Consider the following 18,878-nt stretch of genomic DNA (forward strand, 5'->3'; position numbering starts at 1 on the left):
TCTACTCTATTTTTTAAATTATAACATATACGATGTTAAACTTTAGTTACTCCTTTATATCTGAATTCCATGTTTACCAAATATATACCTGAAACATCATTCTGTTTTTCCCTCATTCTAAAGCAAAATACTCAATTATATCATTCTTTAAGGCAGACTTACTTTTCAGCTTCATTTGGGTTTTCAAAAACCAAATTATCCAAAGAAAACAAGGAGTCATTTGATCTCAGCATGTTAAAAACTGGACTTTATCATAAATCTAAAAAATATAGAAAAAGTAGTTTACATTTTATGTACAAAGATACAGAAAAATATTTCTGGATATGTAAATTATAATCACAAATTTCCCAGAATAACCACAGACTACCTTTGCAGCTTCATCTTCTGCAACTTCCTCCAAAGTGCCTCAATATTCAAATACATTATTCTCTGTTCTCCACTTATTCATGCATATACACACTTGGACCTCTCTCTTCATACTGCACCAATGTTTAGAATGTGTTTTCTTCCATTCTCCACCTAACAAATTCCTATCCATCCTTCACGCACAGGTCAAATGTCATTTCTCTTTCAAAGATTTCTCTGAATTTGTCCTCTTCCCCCAGACAGAATTAATCACTCCTTTTAGGCTTTTTTTGTTGTTGTTCATACGATAGTTAGTATAGTGCATTTTATTGTGAATGTGTCTCCAATATACTATGTACTACATATGAAGGGACTTGCTTCAAAATAAAAGGGAGAGAAAGAGGGGTATTGACGAAACAAGATTGGCAATGAGTTGGTAATTGCTAAAGCTATGTAATAGGTATTTGGAGTTCATTAGAATGTTCTATTTTTTATACATGTATGCACTTTTCAAAAAAATTCCAAGTTCATATTATATAACATGCTTATGTTCCTTCTTTAAAAGATAATTTTTACATTCAGAGATGTTATCAAAAGGATAAAAACATTCAGCACTGGCTACCTGGGAATATAATAAAAATCTAGGGCATAACACAGCCTCAAATTTGATGGGAAACAGTAGAACTATTTCTACAGACACATGTATTGCTTCCTTCACATTGTAATTCTTCCCCCTGCACATGAACATATCCCAATTTTTTCTAAATTCTGAAACAAGAGAAAATTCTATATAACAAAACATGAATCAGATGCACAAATTATAAAACATAAATCACAATTCCATTTATTTTGTGATAGTTAATACACTGCAAATCTTTCTAGCATAGATACGATAACATAAAATCAAAGAAACGATGTGAGCGCCATCTTGTGGAGAAATCCGTATTACCAAATCAGATTATGTCCCTCCAATTTTGAGTCCTCCCTGATGTGGGGAGACACAGGGGTGAGTATGTAGGGGAGAGAGTAATGTTTCCACATGCGCCCCTTGACAAAAATGTTACCAAGAGGGATAAATCTGTATATACCTTATGTTGTGGGGTTTTTCATTTATTTTAGTTATTGGGTTTCCCCCCTCCCATCTGTTTAACTTAATTGCCCTCTTCATTTTTCTCAATGTATTAATCACTTAGTCACCAACTAAAAGAAACAGTAAAATAGAAACAAATTAGCATCATTCTATAAATGTCTAAAACAATATGACTATATGAATAATACAAGCCTAGGCTAACAGGGTGGGAGGCAGAGAAAGTCACTGAGAAATACACTAATGGGGTCTTTTAACATCTTTACAATAAGTAAACAGTTTCAGAACTTGAAAACAATTCCCTGATAAAGTATAAATGAAAATGCTAATCATGTTTGTATATTATCCAAAAAGTAACAAATAAAATGTTCCCTTTCTAATCTTAGGAGAACGATATAATTTTAAACAAAAACGTTTACAAAATTAAAAACTCATCAAACTACTTTTACATGGCTTTGCTACCTCAGAATTTAAGTAGAAATCTTAAGGCTACCATGTCTGTGTTTGAATTCTTTGTTCTAAAGGAAACTGCAAGACAACAATAAAACCACAAATTAAAAATATTTGTTTCAGAAAAAATTACTTCATAAACTAACTGAAAAACCTCCTATATAAATAGCAAATATTTTCAAAAAATTTATGATTTGACTTCTAGTTCTGGCATAAAAAAAATTGTTTGCCTTCAGAATAAAAGCATTACATATATATATTCTGATGCACCCCTATTAAAGAAAACACCCCTTGATAATTCTCCATCCCCATAGTGTGCATTATTTTTCTTCATAGCATTAATTAATAACTGGCATTATATGTTTAGTTGTTTCTCTTTCTCCCTCTAGATTGAGCCAGGACTTTCTCTCACTAATATATTCCTATAACCCAGAAAGAACAGTGCCTGGCACATGGTAGATGGTCCATAAGAATTCACTGTGGAATAAATGTATTAGCAATGATCAGCTTATAAAAATAATTTTAAATAAAAAATAATTTTCATCAACTTAAAATTTTACCCCCAAACCTTTAATGTTAAGTTTTAAAATGTGATTTTTTTTCTGGTTTGGTATTCATGTAATCAAATTATGAAGGTTCTAAAACACCATGCATTTCGCACTTTCATTATGTAAATAAATTTTTGAAAACACAGGCCCTACAAGGGACCTTGTCACATTTCTATATCAGTTTGTGTGATTGTAGGAGATGCTAGGTTTTGAATTAAATTTAAATTTTAGGTTTAGAGTGAGATTTTCTAAGTTTCCATGTTAGATTATTTTTTACAAAGTTTTAGTTTCAGCATGTGGCACAAAATTGTATGGCAAAAAAATTCTATTATTTTTAAGTGTTTGCTTCTGCTCTAATCACTTTTAAAATATTCAGTTCCTGTGACTAAATAATTTGTTGTCTGTTGAGATGACCTGCACCTCATCTAATTATCTTAGTGGCAATTTAGCATTTTCTTACGTTCTATAATCCTTACTGTATACAATGTTCAGAACTATTATTCCTTACAGTTTTTACTCTCAGAAATCTACTGCTTATTCAAGAGTGCAGAAACCCCCTTATAAAATATTGACTTGCCAGAAATTGGTAGTTAGTGAAGAAGCTGAGACCAAAATTCACTGGAAAAAACAATCATCAGAATGACTGCAGGGAATTTGACAAAGTAAGAGAACAAACGTGGGAACAAATTACTACCCCGAGTCTCTGAGTCCCCACCAGGGACAGGTCCATACAGTCGGGACCCCTGATCCCCACCACCTCCCCTGAGAAACGGGGCCGGAAAGCTCCAGCCCGGAATCGAATCAAGGCCTGAAGCAAAAATAGGCCTGTGGAATTCCTGAGGAATACCCTCACTCCAAGAAAGCCCATCCCAGACTCGAGGCACAAGCCTTAAGCGCCGGATGTGTGGCCCCACACGCGAGCTTCGGCGCGGGTCACGGCGCCCGCGAGACCTCGGTTCCCGCCTCTGTCAAAGGCGGCGGCTACGATACACGCGCAGGCCCCACCCGCTCTCGCTCGGGCCCGAAAACCATTTGGAAATAAACACCGGGACTCCAGGTGCCGCCAAAACCAAAGGCGATTCGGCCAGCTCTGTGGGCCGCCCGTCGCCAGCCAGTCCCAGGCGAGCCCCGCCGGAGCTTCAGGCCTCGCGGCTTCTGACTGGAATGTGGCGGAGGAGCCGCGCGCGCCAGGGGCGGGCCGGCTGTCCTACCACTCAGCGCGCCCGCCTGGGAGCCGGCTTCACAGGTCAGCCACTGCCAGGGCGACAGGCCCGTCCCCGCCTCCCCGCCTCCCCGCGGGGTCCCTTTTCCCCCGTCTGTACCTCCCCGCGAGCCGTCTGGGCCCCAACTCCCACCTTCCCAACGAGACATCCGGACGCAAGTCTCACTTCCCCGCGGGACGTCAGAGCCGAGCGCCTATTCACCCGCCCCTGGAGGACCCCCAGCCTGGCTAAGCGAGCTCCAAGCAGTGGATCGCCTGGATCCCCAATTTCTTTCTCCCTCCCCAACTCGCCTTATTTTTTTCTCCAAAAGTTTATAATTAGTCTTTAATATAGCGCTTGCGGTACACTTGTAGCCTGTTCTCATTAATTAAAGCGTTTAATCCTCTTCTACTTTCTCTATTCTACTTTGCCTCTCTAGGAATTTGCCTATTCTAGGTACCTCATGTAAGTGGAATCATACAGTATTTGCCCTTCAGTGCCTGGCTAATTTCATTTAGTATGTTTTCAGATTTCGTCCATGTTGGGGCATGTATCAGAATTTCATTCTGTTTTAAGGCTGAATATTCTATTGTATGTGTATACCACACTTTATTTATCCATTCGTCTGTGGATGGAGATTAGTATTATCTTTTGGCTATTGTGAATTATGCTACTATAAACATTGGTGTATAAATATCTGCTGGAGTCCTTGCTTTCAATTCTGTGGATAGATACCTGAGAGTGGAAATTGCTGGGTCAAATGGTAACTCTAAGTTAACCACCAAATTGTTTTTCCACAGCTACTGTGTGACTTTATATTCTCACTAATAGTGCAACAGGGTTCCAGTTTTTCCACATCCTTGTCAACACTTGTTATCTTCTGTTTTTTACAAATTATAGCCGTTCTCATAGATATGAAGTGGTATCTCATTGTAGTTTTGATTTGACCGTCTTTTGAGTGAAGGGAATTTGCAGTCAATGACTAATGATGTTGACCATATTTTCATGCTCGTAATGGCCATTTGAATATCTTCTTTGGAGAAATGTCTATTCAAGTCTTTCGCCAATTTTTTTGTGTTATTCATCTTATTGAATTGTAGGAGTTTTTAAAATATTCTTATCAGATATATGACTTGCAAATATTTTCTCCCATTCGGTAGGTTGTATTTTGCTTTCTTGATGCACAAAAGTTCTTAATTTTGATTACGTCCAATTTTTTTTTTCCTTTTGTCACCTACACTTTGGTGTCATATCCATGAAGTCATTGCTAAATCCAATATCATGAAGATTCTCTCCAACGGTTTATTCCAAGAGTTTTATTTTTTAGCTCTTAAGTTTAGGTCTTTGATTCATTTGAGGTACCTCATGGACCAACAAGGTATCTTATTTCAAATAAAGGGAGTGTGTGTGGAAATATAGTTCCCAGAAAAACTGGAAGAGCTTGAAAGACAAATAATATGAGGTATGATCAAAAGATACAGTGAATGTTTAAATTAAAAAAATTTATTACAGTAAAAGACACATTGCCATTAATCCCCCTCAAAATACTCCCCCTCGCTTCAAACACACTTGTCCCATTCTTCTTGCCACTTTCTGAAGCAGTCCTGGAAGTCTTCTTTCGTGAGTGTCTCTATTTGCGCTGTCATGGTTTCCTCGATGTTCTCAATCCATTCAAAACGTTTTCCTCTCAAGGTCATTTTGACTTTGGGGTACAGCCAGAAGTCACACTGTACCAGATCCAGTGAACAGGTGGATGAGGACACACCATAATGTTTTTATTTGACAGAAATTGCTATACCAGAAGCAATGTGTGACACGGAGCATTGCCATAATGGAGGATGAAGTAAAGACACTCACAAATGAGGACTTCCAGAACAGCTTCAGAAAGTGGCAAGAAAGATGGGAAAAGTGTGTTCAAAATGGGTTGGGGTATTTTGAGGGGGATTAATGGCAGTGTGTCTTTAACTGTAATAATTTTTTTTTTACTTAAACATTTACCTTATTTTTATATCACACCTGATATGTGTTCACATGTAAATCAAAACCACAATGAGAGATCACCTTACACCTGTTAGAATGGCTGTCATTAACAAGACAAACAATAACAAGTGTTGGAGAGGCTGTGGAGAAAACGGAACCCTCATACACTGTTGGTGGGAATGTAAATTGGTACAGGTACTATGGAAAACAGTATGGGTGTTCCTCAAAAAATTAAGAATAGAATTACCATATGACCTAGCAATCTCTCTCCTGGGGCTCTACCCAAAAAATCTGAAAACATTTATCCTTAAAGATATATGTACTCTGATGTTCATTGCAGCATTATTTACGGTGGCCAAGACATGGAAACAATAAAGTGTCCTTCATTAGATGATTGGATAAAAAAGATGTGGTAGATATACACAATGAAATACTACTCTGCCATAAGAAAAGATGAAATACTGCTATTTACAACAACATGGATGGTTCTTGAGATTATTCTGCTAAGCAAAATAAGTTAGAAAAACTTGAGAACCATATGACTTCAGTCATATGTGGAACATAAAACTGAAAGCAACAAAGGAACAAAACAAACAAAGAAACAAAAACTCATAGACACAGACAACAGTTTAGTGGTTACCAGAGGGTAAGTGGGGAGGGGATGATAGAAGAGGATAAAGGGAGTCAAATATATGGTGACGGAAGGAGAACTGACTCTGGGTGGTGAGCACACAATGTGATATATAGATGATGTATTATAGAAGTGTACACGTAAAACCTATGTAATTTTACTAATTGTGACCCCCAATAAATTTAATTTTAAAAAAAAGCAAGGAAAAAATACGTGTTCACAACACAGGAACTAGATAGATTATTGCTAATACAACTGATGCCATGAGTTCTGGCTCATAACTTAAACATAATCAAAATTTTCTCTACTTTTTAACATCCACTCTTTTAAAACTCTGATCAGGAAGAGTTGATATTGAAGAATTTGTGCTGCTGGCTCTATAGAAGCAGAAACTAAGAGATGTTGAAGTTTCAGGACTATTTTTCTCTGGGTGACAGCCAGAAATGTTTATGCTATTGTTGTCAGATTTAGGGGGAAAATAGATAAGATCCAAAAGCAGGCCGGCCCGGTGGCTCAGTCGGTTAGAGCTCCATGCTCCTAACTCCGAAGGCTGCCGGTTGGATTCCCACAAGGGCCAGTGGGCCCTCAACCACAAGGTTGTCAGTTCAATTCCTGGAGTCCCGCAAGGGATGGTGGGCTGCGCCCCCTGCAACTAGCAACGGCAACTGGAGCTGGAGCTGACTGGAGCTGGAGCTGAGCTGCGCCTTCCACAACTAAGATTGAAAGGACAACAACATGACTTGGAAAAAAAAAGTCCTGGAAGTACACACTGTTCCCAATAAACTCCTGTTCCCCTTCCCCAATAAAGTCTTTAAAAAAAAAAAAAAGCAAAATGGTAAGATCAATTCTGTAGAATTAATGTCTGAGCAAAGGAAGAAGAGAAAAGAAAAGAAAAGGAGAAAAGAAAAAAGAAGAAAAGATCTAGTTTGGTATGATGGGATTCTTGGGAGGGAAGAAAAATTTAGAAAGTTATATGCAATTCTAAGTGGAAGAGTTCAGTGTTATCTATGCATTTAGTAGATGGTTAAATAGCATAAAGATGAATGAATGAAAATCAAAAGAGAATTTTTCTTTAGGGAAAAATTTAGTAAGTGTCTATGTAACCAGAAAAATAAAAGGCATAAATTTCTGAGTAATCCCTTGAGTTCCACTGCTATGGAGTATGTTTAATGGTAATGCAGAAGAGATTTGTACCTACATTTCGAGAGATCTGTTTGTTTTTCAGGCAGAAATTGACTGCTCTTGCCAAAATGAATTTAAAGTATCTTCCGTTCTTCAAAGCCAAGAGTGTTCATTCTAATGGGACTGCCTGACAGGATGCTCCAATTAGACTTAGAACCAAAGCACCCCACAGCCACACTTGGCCAGAGCGTATTACTACAAAGAGTATAGCTTTCCATAGAAATCAGTTAATAAAGATTCAGTATTCAATGGCTGCTTTTTTTGTGTAGTTACGTAAGTAGAGTCTAAAATATGGTGACAGAAATCCTGAAGTAAGACTCAAAAATCCCAGAACAGAAACTTTGGGGCAAAGAGCAGTATTCCACACTGGAATAGAATTATTTCTAATTAAAAATTAATACCAGTTTTCAGAAGGAGTAAATGGAGACTGGTCCCCAGAGTATTTTCTCTATGGTAATTGTATTTAGATTTATGTAACAAATTGTACGCACTTCTCCTTACAGAGTTATACTAGGTTTAGTCATTCTTACCAATTCTTCTGCTGTTATTATTAAGTCCCTGTGTAAATAGGAATTAACACATTCCTTTAGGAGGTTAGTATCTGAATGTGGAATACTTTACCTATTATAATCAAGATTTTGGCATACAGAATCTTGTAAATTCTTATATAAGACTGTCTTATGAAACATGGAATACATCATATTAGCAAAATTATGTAAAGGAATTTTAAAAGCCACTGACAGGCATTTTAAAAGATATTTAAATGTCAGGAATCAGAGTATAAAATAGATTTAAAGAACAGGCATTCTTGGTTTCATTTTTTACTTAAAGACAAAGAAATAATTGGCAAGATCTTGCAGTAATCTGATCAAAGATTAATTAATATTGTTTATATATTATTTAGAAATAAGATAATTTCTATAAGTAATATAATTTTATACTTAATAAAGAGATTTTCAATGTTACAAATAACCAGTTAAGATACTGGGTAGATCAGTGTATGGACAGAATAATGAAAATAAGAAACACCATGAAGAAACAAGTATAATGCATCTGCCTAAAATCCTTTCCAGGAAAGGGAAGGAGTGGTGAGAGATGCTATTGCAACTGACAGATAATTATTCATTTGTGATATATGTTGAGTTAGGATGCATTTAAGCATGAGTTATCTCATGTTCAAATATGTCAAAGTGAGGGTGTCCGGTTAGATCAGTTGGTTAGAGTGTGGTGCTGTTAGCACCAAGGTTGCCAGTTGGATCCCCGCATGGGCCACCGTGAGCTGCGCCTTCCTTAAAAAAAAAAATATATATATATATATATAGATATAGATTAGATATAGATATAGATATAGATATAGATATATATGTCAAAGCATTGACAGAGGGCAGTGCATATAATAGCATATATTATAATATTTTTGACGATCCCTGGAACAGCTAGGAGTGCTGTATCCATGTCTGCCCAAAGTCAGAAGCCACCACAAAGAGAAAAAGAGATATCAGTTTTCTCACAATAGCTGCCACATTAATAATCACCAGAGAAGGGAACGTACTAAATTTGAAGACGTTCTCTGGAAATTTTAGCTGTTCATGGCTCCGGCCAGGCCTTGTAAACACAAGACATGCATAAGGAATAAAAGTAGATCAGTGCTAAGGTTAGGGCACCCTTTACCCCCAGCCCTAGGCATCCTAAGATTTGCATCTAGGGAACAGCAGACTCAGCAAGAAGCAGCAAGGGAAGCTTCAGGGACCTGGCTGTGGAGTAGAGGCAGCTTAGCGATGCTCCTAAATCATTCCCAGGGCCTGGCCCCACTAAGCCTTCCATAGTGAGAAGACCTGCCTTGGAAGAGATTTGCTGGCCTCAGAACAACACATTGTTGAGGCACAGGCAGTGATATGAGCAGCCCTAAATTAGGAAGCTATGAAATCAGTCTGGAGCTGTGAAATCAGCCAGGAAAGTAAGCCTGGCTTATAAAAGTATATGCTACTTATGATAGTTAATAGGACTGATTGCTAAAGCCAGGGAGAGTTGATAAAGCCCCTTCCTCCAATTGTCAGCTGGAAATCGGAGGGATGGTTAGGTGGGGGGGTGTCAGAAGCAAAGCTGAGATTCCAACAATTAAGGGGCATGGTTTCAGAGTAATAATTTGTTTTGTTGTCTTTTGTGGGGAAAGAGTTACCTGAATTGCTCCCTGCTTTGTCTAACTCAGATGAAACACCAGTGTCACAACAAAATGCATATAGCACTCTACAGTTTACAAACATTTTTTTTTTAATTTAATGGATGAGGAAAATAGGAAGTTGTACAAATGGTGGGTGTGCATGTCTGAGTGAGGGGGTGAGAGAGTAGATGGATTGATTGTATGTGTGCGTCATGGGGAGGGCAGGAGAATAGAGTTGGACCAAATGGATAAAGAATAAGTTACATATTTAAGCAGAAGGAATATTGTCTCTCCATTAGTAAAGTGAGTAGTGTGGGTTAAAGCAAGTCCAGGTGAAAGCATTCTGGCCAGGAATGCACTCCAAAATGTGAAGATTGTGGACTTAAGAATTAATACATGGAGATTGGGAGGGAAGTAAAAATCCTAAAAGCCTACGAAAAAATAAGTAAGATAAGAGAGTGGTTAGTATGAAAGTGAAGCAAGTTAATGTATATTGTTAGAACTTTTTCAGGTAACTGTGGAATAAAAGGGCTATCAAATTGCAAGTTGTTGAACATTAGGAATTTTATTCACCTATTTTATGTGTTCTTCAATTAACAGAACACTTAAAATATGCTATCCTAAGAAAAAATTACAGCATTAACTCTAAAAAGAATCCTGCCAAACCCCACAGCCAGTGTTCACACTTTCTCTTCCATCTACATGTGTAGGAGTGGGTGAATGGCCAGTAGCAAACTTCTTTTCTTTTCTAGCAGAATGCTTTGTATCACAAGTCACTTGGGGAAGTTTTAAATAAATTATTTTGTAAGCTATGGGAAATAATATGGAGAATTACGATGTTTTTTTCTGGATAAAAGTAACACTCACAATTTAGCTGAAAATTTCCCCAAGTCAGGAAATATCCTAGTATTTGATTTCTAATATAGTATAATAATTTTGCTGACATTACCTTATTCCTGGTCCGTAGCTCTTTCTAAAAACTATACTATTTCCCTTGAGCAGTTGTTTACTGATATTTTTGGTGTTACTATTTATTTAAATGTTGCAGTTTTTTAAAAGTGTATTTTTAAATCTCTGGCTTTGAAGATTCCCATTTTATTTGCAACATCTGCTGTTACCTATAGCGGACTTAAAGTATAAAGAAGATATATCTTTCCTTAGACTTCATTCCCAAGGGCATCTTTCCCAGCATATTCATATACACAAATCACATAAAATATATATATATATATATATATATATATATATATATATATATATATATAGCAAAGCATATTCTAAACAGCTCTGAAATTTTAAATTTTTTATTTCTTCCCACCTAACATCTGACCTGCCATATGTTTTGAGTTTTTCGAACTCACAGAGCCTGCATAGCAAGTCACAAACTTGCATGATTTAAAGTACATGACTGAAAAATGTATAACATCAGAAGTTAAGAGTCATTGATCCGCATACAAATAGAAAAATGTATACCCTTCCAAACACAAATCTAATTAAAAAAAAAAAAGAACTACACAATTCTTTTCAAGTCACAAAATGTTGGTTTTGTAGCCTTGGTCATTTATAAGCAGAATGTCTCAGTTGATTTATATTTCCTCTTTTAAAAGATTTTTACTGGGCCTGGCCCGGTGGCTCAGGTGGTTGGAGTGCCATGCTCCTGATGCAGAGGTCACTGGTGGCCAACCAACGACCGGCGGCTGACTGCCTTATAGGCCGGGGAGTGGTGTCCCACACAACTAGACTGAGAAACAACGGCTTGAACTGGAGTGGGGGGGAGAGGCGGAAGAAAGGGAAAAAAAGATTTTTATTAAAAATGTAGCTAACATACAATATTATATGAGTTTCAGGGCTTCACCATAGCTGTTCAACATTTATATACCTAAAGGAGATCACTATAATAAGTCCAGCAACCATCTGACACTGTACTATGTTATCACAATGTTATTGGCTATATTCCCCATGTTGTACATTGCAGGTCCGACTTATTTTATACCTGGAAATTTGAACCTTTAATTCCCCTTCACCCTACCCCACTGTCACGTCCAGCGCCAACACAGGCAGTGAGGGAACGAGAAGGGGAGGCATTAGGTTAAGTTTTTAAGAAAGAAAGAAACAGAGACTTAATGCAGTAAAATCTCAGAGGGCCAAAGTGTCTCACAGTCATTTAAGGACTCGAGCGCAGAATCAGGCCAACTGGTGGCTTTTATTGATAATCATACAAGGAGTGGTATTGTTTTTTACACGGTCTGTGAGACTCATCCATCATGTCACAAAAGTGAATCAAACCAATTATCCCTGTCCACTAGCAGCCAGAGCAGAAAGCCCTATGATGACTTAGGTGAGGTATGCACCTCCCCGGGGATAAGTCTCTCATGTTGAACTCTTCTGTTGAGCTAAGCGGAGAGAGCTGATCTTTATCACTCTCATGACTTCTCTCACAATCAGGTGAGAGAGGAAGCCAGAGTCAGTAGTGGCTTTTCTCAGCAGGGGGGAAGGGGAGGCAAGGCCCCTTCCAGATTTTCCAGGCAGCTCATTGCGGGTCCCCACACGGTTCCGCCTGGCTTGAGTTGTCCCCCCGCACCCCTCACCGTGGGGAATTATACCGTCATTGGCTGCAAACTATCTTTTGGGACCAGACAGAGAGACATGAGGTGTAAACATCATGATAAAACAAAGTCCCAAAAAGGCACAGTCTCACAGACTCTTCTTTCTTCAAGGAAAGACACAGGAGGACAGTCGGCTAGGCTGCTGTGTGACAACACCACATCTTTTAATTTTTCAATATTATTTGATATTGATTTCAGGTGTACAACATAGTGGTTAGACATTCATATAATTTAAGAAGTAAGCCCCCCCCCGACTAGTCTAATACTCACCTGGCACTATACATAGTTATTACCATATTATTAACTATATTCCCTATTGTTTACCTTACATCCCCATGACTGTTTTGTAACTACCAATTGGTACTTCTTTTCCTTCCTTTTTTATTTATTTTATTTTTTTAAGGAGGGCTCAGCTCAAAGTGGTCCATGTGGGGATCAAACTGGCAGCCTTGGTGTTAGTAGCAACACACTCTAACCAACTGAGCTAACCAGCCACCCCCAATTTTGTACTTCTTAATCCTTTCACCTTTTTTCACTCTGCCCACCAACCCCCTCCCATCTATCACCACAACAAATCTAGTACCTCTGACACCATACAGAGTTATTACAATATTATTGACTATATTCCTTATGCTATACCCTACATCCCCATAACTACTTTGTAACAACCAATTTGTACTTCTCAATCCCTTCCCTTTTTTCACCCATACCCCTAACCCCCTCCCATCTGGCAAACTAAAAAAATTGACAAACTAAAATGTGTTCAAAGGTGGGGAAACGGGAAGGTTAATAGCCTAGGACCTAAAAAATATCTTAAAAAAAGGTTTAGGGGGTGGGGAGTTCAGGAGAGGTAGTATATAATATGGAGAAGAAAAGACTAAGAGAATATGCTAGTTTTTTTCAAATATTTGAGGGACTCTTGTAGTAGAACAAATAATTTATTCATGCAATTATAGGCATGGTTTCAGAGGGCAGAACAAGAATCACAAAATTAGGGTCGTTACTGACCAAGAAATAGATTTCAGTTATGAAGAACAATACAAAAAAGGCCTTCTCAATTTTTCTTATCAAATGTGCTGATAAATAATTTATGTACAATAAAAGGCATCAATTTAACTTACACAATCCCATGAGTTATGATAGTTATATACATCTGCAAAATTACCATATTTTTTAAAAATACAGAACATTTTCAGCATCCCCAAATTCTTCCTTCCCTTTATAGTAAATCCTTCCCTCTTTTCCTGGCCACAGGTAACCACTGCTCTGCTTTTTATCATTAGGGAGTAGTTTGCAATTTATCTAAAAGGAATCATACATCACATACTTTGTTGTGTCTTGTTTCTTTTACTCAGCCTAATGATTTTCAGATTCATCTCTATTATGTATATTGATGGTTCATTCCCTTTATTTGCTGAGTAGTATTCCATTGTATATATACACACACCACATTCTGTTTATCCATTCAACAGTTGATAAACATTGAGGTTGTTTACAATTTTAGATTATTGTGACTAAAGCTGCTATGAACATTTGTGTAAAAGTGTTTATATGGACATGTGTCTTCATTTCTCTTGGGTATATACCTAAGAGCAGAAATAATAAATTTGTTGGTTGATGTATGTTTAACTTTTTAAGAAAGTTTCATATTGTTTTCCAAAGTGGTTGTACCATTTTACATCCCCACCAGCAGTGAGTGTATGAGAGTTCCAGTTAATCTACATCCTTATCAGCACTGGTTATTATCAGTCTTTTTCATTTTACCCTTTCTAATGGATATAATGACATCTTGTTATAGTTTTGATTTGTATTTCCCTGATAATTAATGAAGTTGAGCATATTTTCATGTACACAAAAGGGGTATATTTTATGAAATGTTATTGAGTTGTTAGTCTTCTTATTGTTGAGTTGAAGAAATCTTTATCTATTCTGAATTACCAGTCAGTCCTTTGTCAGATATGTTAGAGAATATTTTTCCCATTCTGTCATTTGCCTCTTCATTTACTTATTCATTTACTTTCTTTTTGTTTTTCATTTTTTCCCCTTTCTTCCACCCCCCCCCCCCCCCCCCCCGCCCCCCCCGCGCCACTCCGGTTCAAGCCATTGTTTCTCAAACTAGTTGTGTAGGACACAGCTCCCTGGCCCATGCTGGTATTTTTTGAGCCTTGTCCTCCCCTCCCCCCAAGGCAGCTCACGCCAACTTCCAGTTGCAAACAGCAGCCCAGCTCCAAGGAGAGTTGTTGTTCACAATCTTAGCTGTAGAGGGCACAGCTCACTGGCCCATGTGGGAATCGAACCAGCAACCTCAGCATGGCGCTCAAACCACCAGAGCCACCGGGCTGGCCCACTTCATTTTCTTAATAGTGTCTTTCAAAGAGAAACTATTTCATTTTGATAAAGTTCAATTTTTAAATTTTCTTTTATGATCATGCCTTTTGTGTCCTTTTGGAGAAATCTTTGCCAACTCCAAGTCGGCAAAGATTTTCTATTTTATTTTCTAATAGTTTTACAGTTTTAGCTTTTACATTTAAGTCTACAATGTATTTGAGTAAATTTGGGATATTATATGAAGTAAGGATCTATTTTTTTGTCCTTGGATATCCAGTTTTTCTAGCAGTTTTTGTTGATTTTTTTCTTTCCCCATTAAATTGCCTTGGGCATTTTGCTGAAAAACAATTGACCATTTACATATGATTCTATTTATGGACTCTTTATTTCCATTAATGTATATGTCTATATTTTAATCTTATATGCATATTTATCTGTTAAGTGTATCTTTATATTTAAAGTATATCTTTGGTAGTCAGCAGATGGTTAGGTTTGCTTTTTGACCCATTCAGATTATCTTTCTTTCTTTACTGAAATATTTAGTCTGTTTACATTTAATGTGATTATTGATATGGTTGTATTTAGGTCTACTATTTTATTAATATTCAGTTTGTCATTTCAATTTTTGTTTCTCTCTACTCCTCCATTTCCTAGCTTCTTTCAGATTATTTAAATATTTTTAGATATTTATTTTAATTTGTCCTTTGGCTTTTAAGCTATACCTCCTAACATTTTTTAAGTGGTTGCTTTAGGTATTACAATATACATTCTCTATGCCACCTGCCTCCACTGTGACAGCATGGGCCTTGGAACAAAACATCAAAATTTTAAAAAAGGGGGGGAGGTTTAGTCCAGTTATGAAATTAACAAGTTCTGAGGATCTAATGTATAGCATGGTGGTTATAGCTAATAATATTGTATCATATAAATGTTCCTAAGAGAATAGAGCTTAAATTTTTTCACAACAAAAAGGGAATGGTAATTATATGACAAGATGGAGGTGTTAGCTAATGTATAGTGGTAATCATTTTGCAATATATAAATTTATCAAATCAACATGTTTTATAATTTATACAATATTATATGTTATATAACTTACATATTGTCATATGTCAATTATATCTGAATAAAACTGGGTATAAATAAATAGGGAAGTTTGTTCTAGCCCAAGTTTGCCTTAAAAATTTGTCTGCCTTTGTTCAGTCTCTAGAATCCTTAGGGAGTCATGGTTTTCTGTATTTTGTCCAGAGTTTTACCACTGTTATTCATGAGTGGACTAGTTTGTTAGCTACTCAATTCTCCATACCAGAAGCAAACCAGGACTTACCATTTTAAATTTTATATATTAGTAAAATGTTGGGCCCAACATTTTACTTGCATACACCAAGATTTGTATGAAATTTTCTTAGGATATAGTTAGTGACAACCCAAAACCAGAAAGTAAGATTATTTTTCAGTAGTCACTCTCTGTACTCTAAATCACAAAAACCTCACATTCTGTACTAACAATTCTACACTTTAAATATATAGTATGGACTTTCAAAACAAAATTTTCAGGATGATTGCCCCATGATTGCACTCTTAGAAGAAACTTCTACCTTCATTTTTTTAAAATAGTAACTTATGCCTTTCCTAACATTTAATGTGTTTGCTTATTTATCATTAACAACTTGACTTTGGAAGAGAGGGGACAGAAGTCTAAAGATATAGATTTTGGAATCTTGGTTAAAGGTAAGTCAGAACTGGGAATTAAACTTCTCTGAAAGTGCAGTGAATATCAATAGTTTAAAAAAATTGTAAGTTTCAGAATTTGAGAATATTTTACAACAAATGGTATAAACAACTCTAATATGAATAAAGTCTACCTTTATGTTGTTTTAATAATATGTGTAAAATAATTTTACTGTCCTGTTTTATTCACTGTATTCTCCCCTGGATGGATACTGCTAGATGCCTACCAAAATTCATTTTTCCTATCTTCCATACAAACAAAGTTATAACTGGTCTATCTAGCTAGGGACAACATATGTGACTCTCACTTACAGTTAAGCGTAGCCACATGACTGAGCTCCTGCCAATAAAAGGTGATACAAGTGAAATGTGTCACTTCTGAATCAGACCTTAAGATATATACTCTCTTCCCACCAGTTAGAACAAATATGACCCAGTTTTGACCTGCTGTTGACAATAATGCCCAGGGTGAAAGCACAATATGATGGATGAAACATGAGTCCTTAAATGATCACAACCAGTAGGGCTGTCTGCAACCTGGAACACTCACAGCAGACTATTATGAGAGAGAGGAATAAACTCTACCTCCTTTAAGAAACTAAATTGTTAGATGTCTATTTCAGCAGGTTAGCCTTACCTAACTAACATACCCTGGGTTTGGTCTCAACTCTTCTAAGTGTTGTACAGGCAGGGAAAATAGTCTAACCAGCAGATTATACAACTGTTCTGCCCCGTGCCCTTTTACACAGTGGACCAGAAGAAAGAGCACTTGTCATTCCAAGTGCGAGATTCCTTCCAGGTAGCTATGTCTGTTGATTGGACAGTGGAGCTCTGTAGATAGAAGATATTATGTATAGTAACTTTGACCACAGTCAACATAAGAAATAATAGATATGTTTCCTAGAAGTCCTAGAAGCTCTCATAATGAGAAGGCTAAAATTAACCATCTTAAAATTACTCACATTCTTTCCCTCCTGATCTCATTCTTTGTCTGTAGGCACAAACCTACCCAACTTCTTCCCAGACTTCTCCCAAAGTGAGCGCAGAGGCTCAGGAGCATCATTTTGAACAACTCCAGAAGGTACTATTCACATCAGAGTCTAATTACTGTTTTCTACACTCGTTTTCCCCATTACTGTATAATGTTATTACCATTAAGTGCAGGTCCCAATACCAGGGGCATAGGAGGTGGCTGTAAGTTATAGCTTTCCCTGTGAGAATTAAACTCTCTTGATTAAGTTTGCAGCCTGTTCTTGGCTTACCTGACTCTTGAGAGCAAAAGAATGCTAAATATTACATAGTCCTGCCTGCCTTGTCTCGTTGTCTTGTCTGTCTTGACTTAGGCTCACTGACCTGTACAATATCTCATGAATTGACTAACTTCCCATAGTCTGTTTCAAATAATTAACTTTCATACATCTTTCTCCAATGGCAGTAATGTCTCCATTCATTTTTCTTCTAATTAATACCTCCCTCACAATAACCTTTCTCTCAAATCATGAAAGGGACCTTTCTTTTTCCAATTTCTTTTTTACATCTTTTGAATATAATAGAATTCTTAATTAAGATGCCATAATTGTAACTCTTCCTGTTAGAATTTCCATTCCTCCAATCCTTTCTGAGCACTTTTTAAAAATCAGTTTCAGGGTGTACAAAACCAATAAGATTAGACAGTTACACCCCTCACAAAGTGATAACCCCACCAAGTCTACTACCCCTCTGACATCGTACACAGCTATTATTACAATATCAGTGACTTTATTGCCTATGCTGTACTTTACATCCTGTGATATACCAGGGGTGCCAAAAAAATGTACATAAATGGACACTTTGGTCAATGTTGCTCAAGCAGTAGTTTGCCTTAATCAGAAGTGTCTGGACGTTGATGGTAACCACTTTGATCACTTCTTGTATTTGCAGAAGTCAAACATGACTTGTATTCATCTTTTGTTATTGGCATATATTGAGTATAACAATTTTAATACAGTCTTCCTTTCTTAAAATGTATATACATTTTTTTTGGCACGCTCTGTGTGTGCGTGTGTGTGTGTGTGTGTGTGTGTGTGTATGTGTGTGTTTGTAAATTTTATTGACATTCAATATTATTTTATATTAGTTTCAGGTGTACAGCACAGGGTTAGGCATTTATATTACCTATGAAGTGATCCCCCCGATAAGTCCAATACCCATCTGACACCATATACAGTCTTACAACGTTATTGATTACATTCCCCGTATTGTGTTTGATATCCCCATGACCATTTTGTGACTACCAATTTGTACTTCCTAATCCCTTCACCTTTCTCACCCGTCTCTCAACCCTCCTCCCATCTAGCAACCATCAGTTTGTTCTCTGTATCTATGAGTCTATTTCTATTTTGTTTGCTCCCTTATTCTGTTCTTTAGAGTCCACATATAAGTGAAATCATACGGTATTTGTCTTTCTCAGTCTGATTTATTTCACTTAGCATAATATCCTTTAGGTCTATCTATGTTGTGCAAATGGTAAAATTTCATTCTTTTATGGCAGAGTAATACTCCATTATATACGTAAATGTACCACAATTTCTTTATCCAATTGGCTATTGGTGGGCATCTCGGTTCTGAGCACTTCTGTAGTGACCTTA

The 18,878-nt window shown here is 37.0% G+C and overlaps 1 protein-coding gene across 1 annotated transcript in view; it reads right to left on the reverse strand.

The window, feature by feature from the left end:
* The window catches only part of HFM1 (helicase for meiosis 1), a 133,210-nt gene that overhangs the window by 101,641 nt on the left and 12,691 nt on the right, over window positions 1-18,878 (reverse strand). The window contains exon 2 of the mRNA XM_033114766.1: window positions 163-259. Coding sequence (XP_032970657.1) covers window positions 163-233 — 71 coding nt within the window. The 5' untranslated portion in view covers window positions 234-259. The remainder of the gene's footprint in view (window positions 1-162; window positions 260-18,878) is intronic.

Source organism: Rhinolophus ferrumequinum, chromosome 9 (assembly GCF_004115265.2).
Source record: "Rhinolophus ferrumequinum isolate MPI-CBG mRhiFer1 chromosome 9, mRhiFer1_v1.p, whole genome shotgun sequence".
NCBI classification, from domain to species: domain Eukaryota; kingdom Metazoa; phylum Chordata; class Mammalia; order Chiroptera; family Rhinolophidae; genus Rhinolophus; species Rhinolophus ferrumequinum.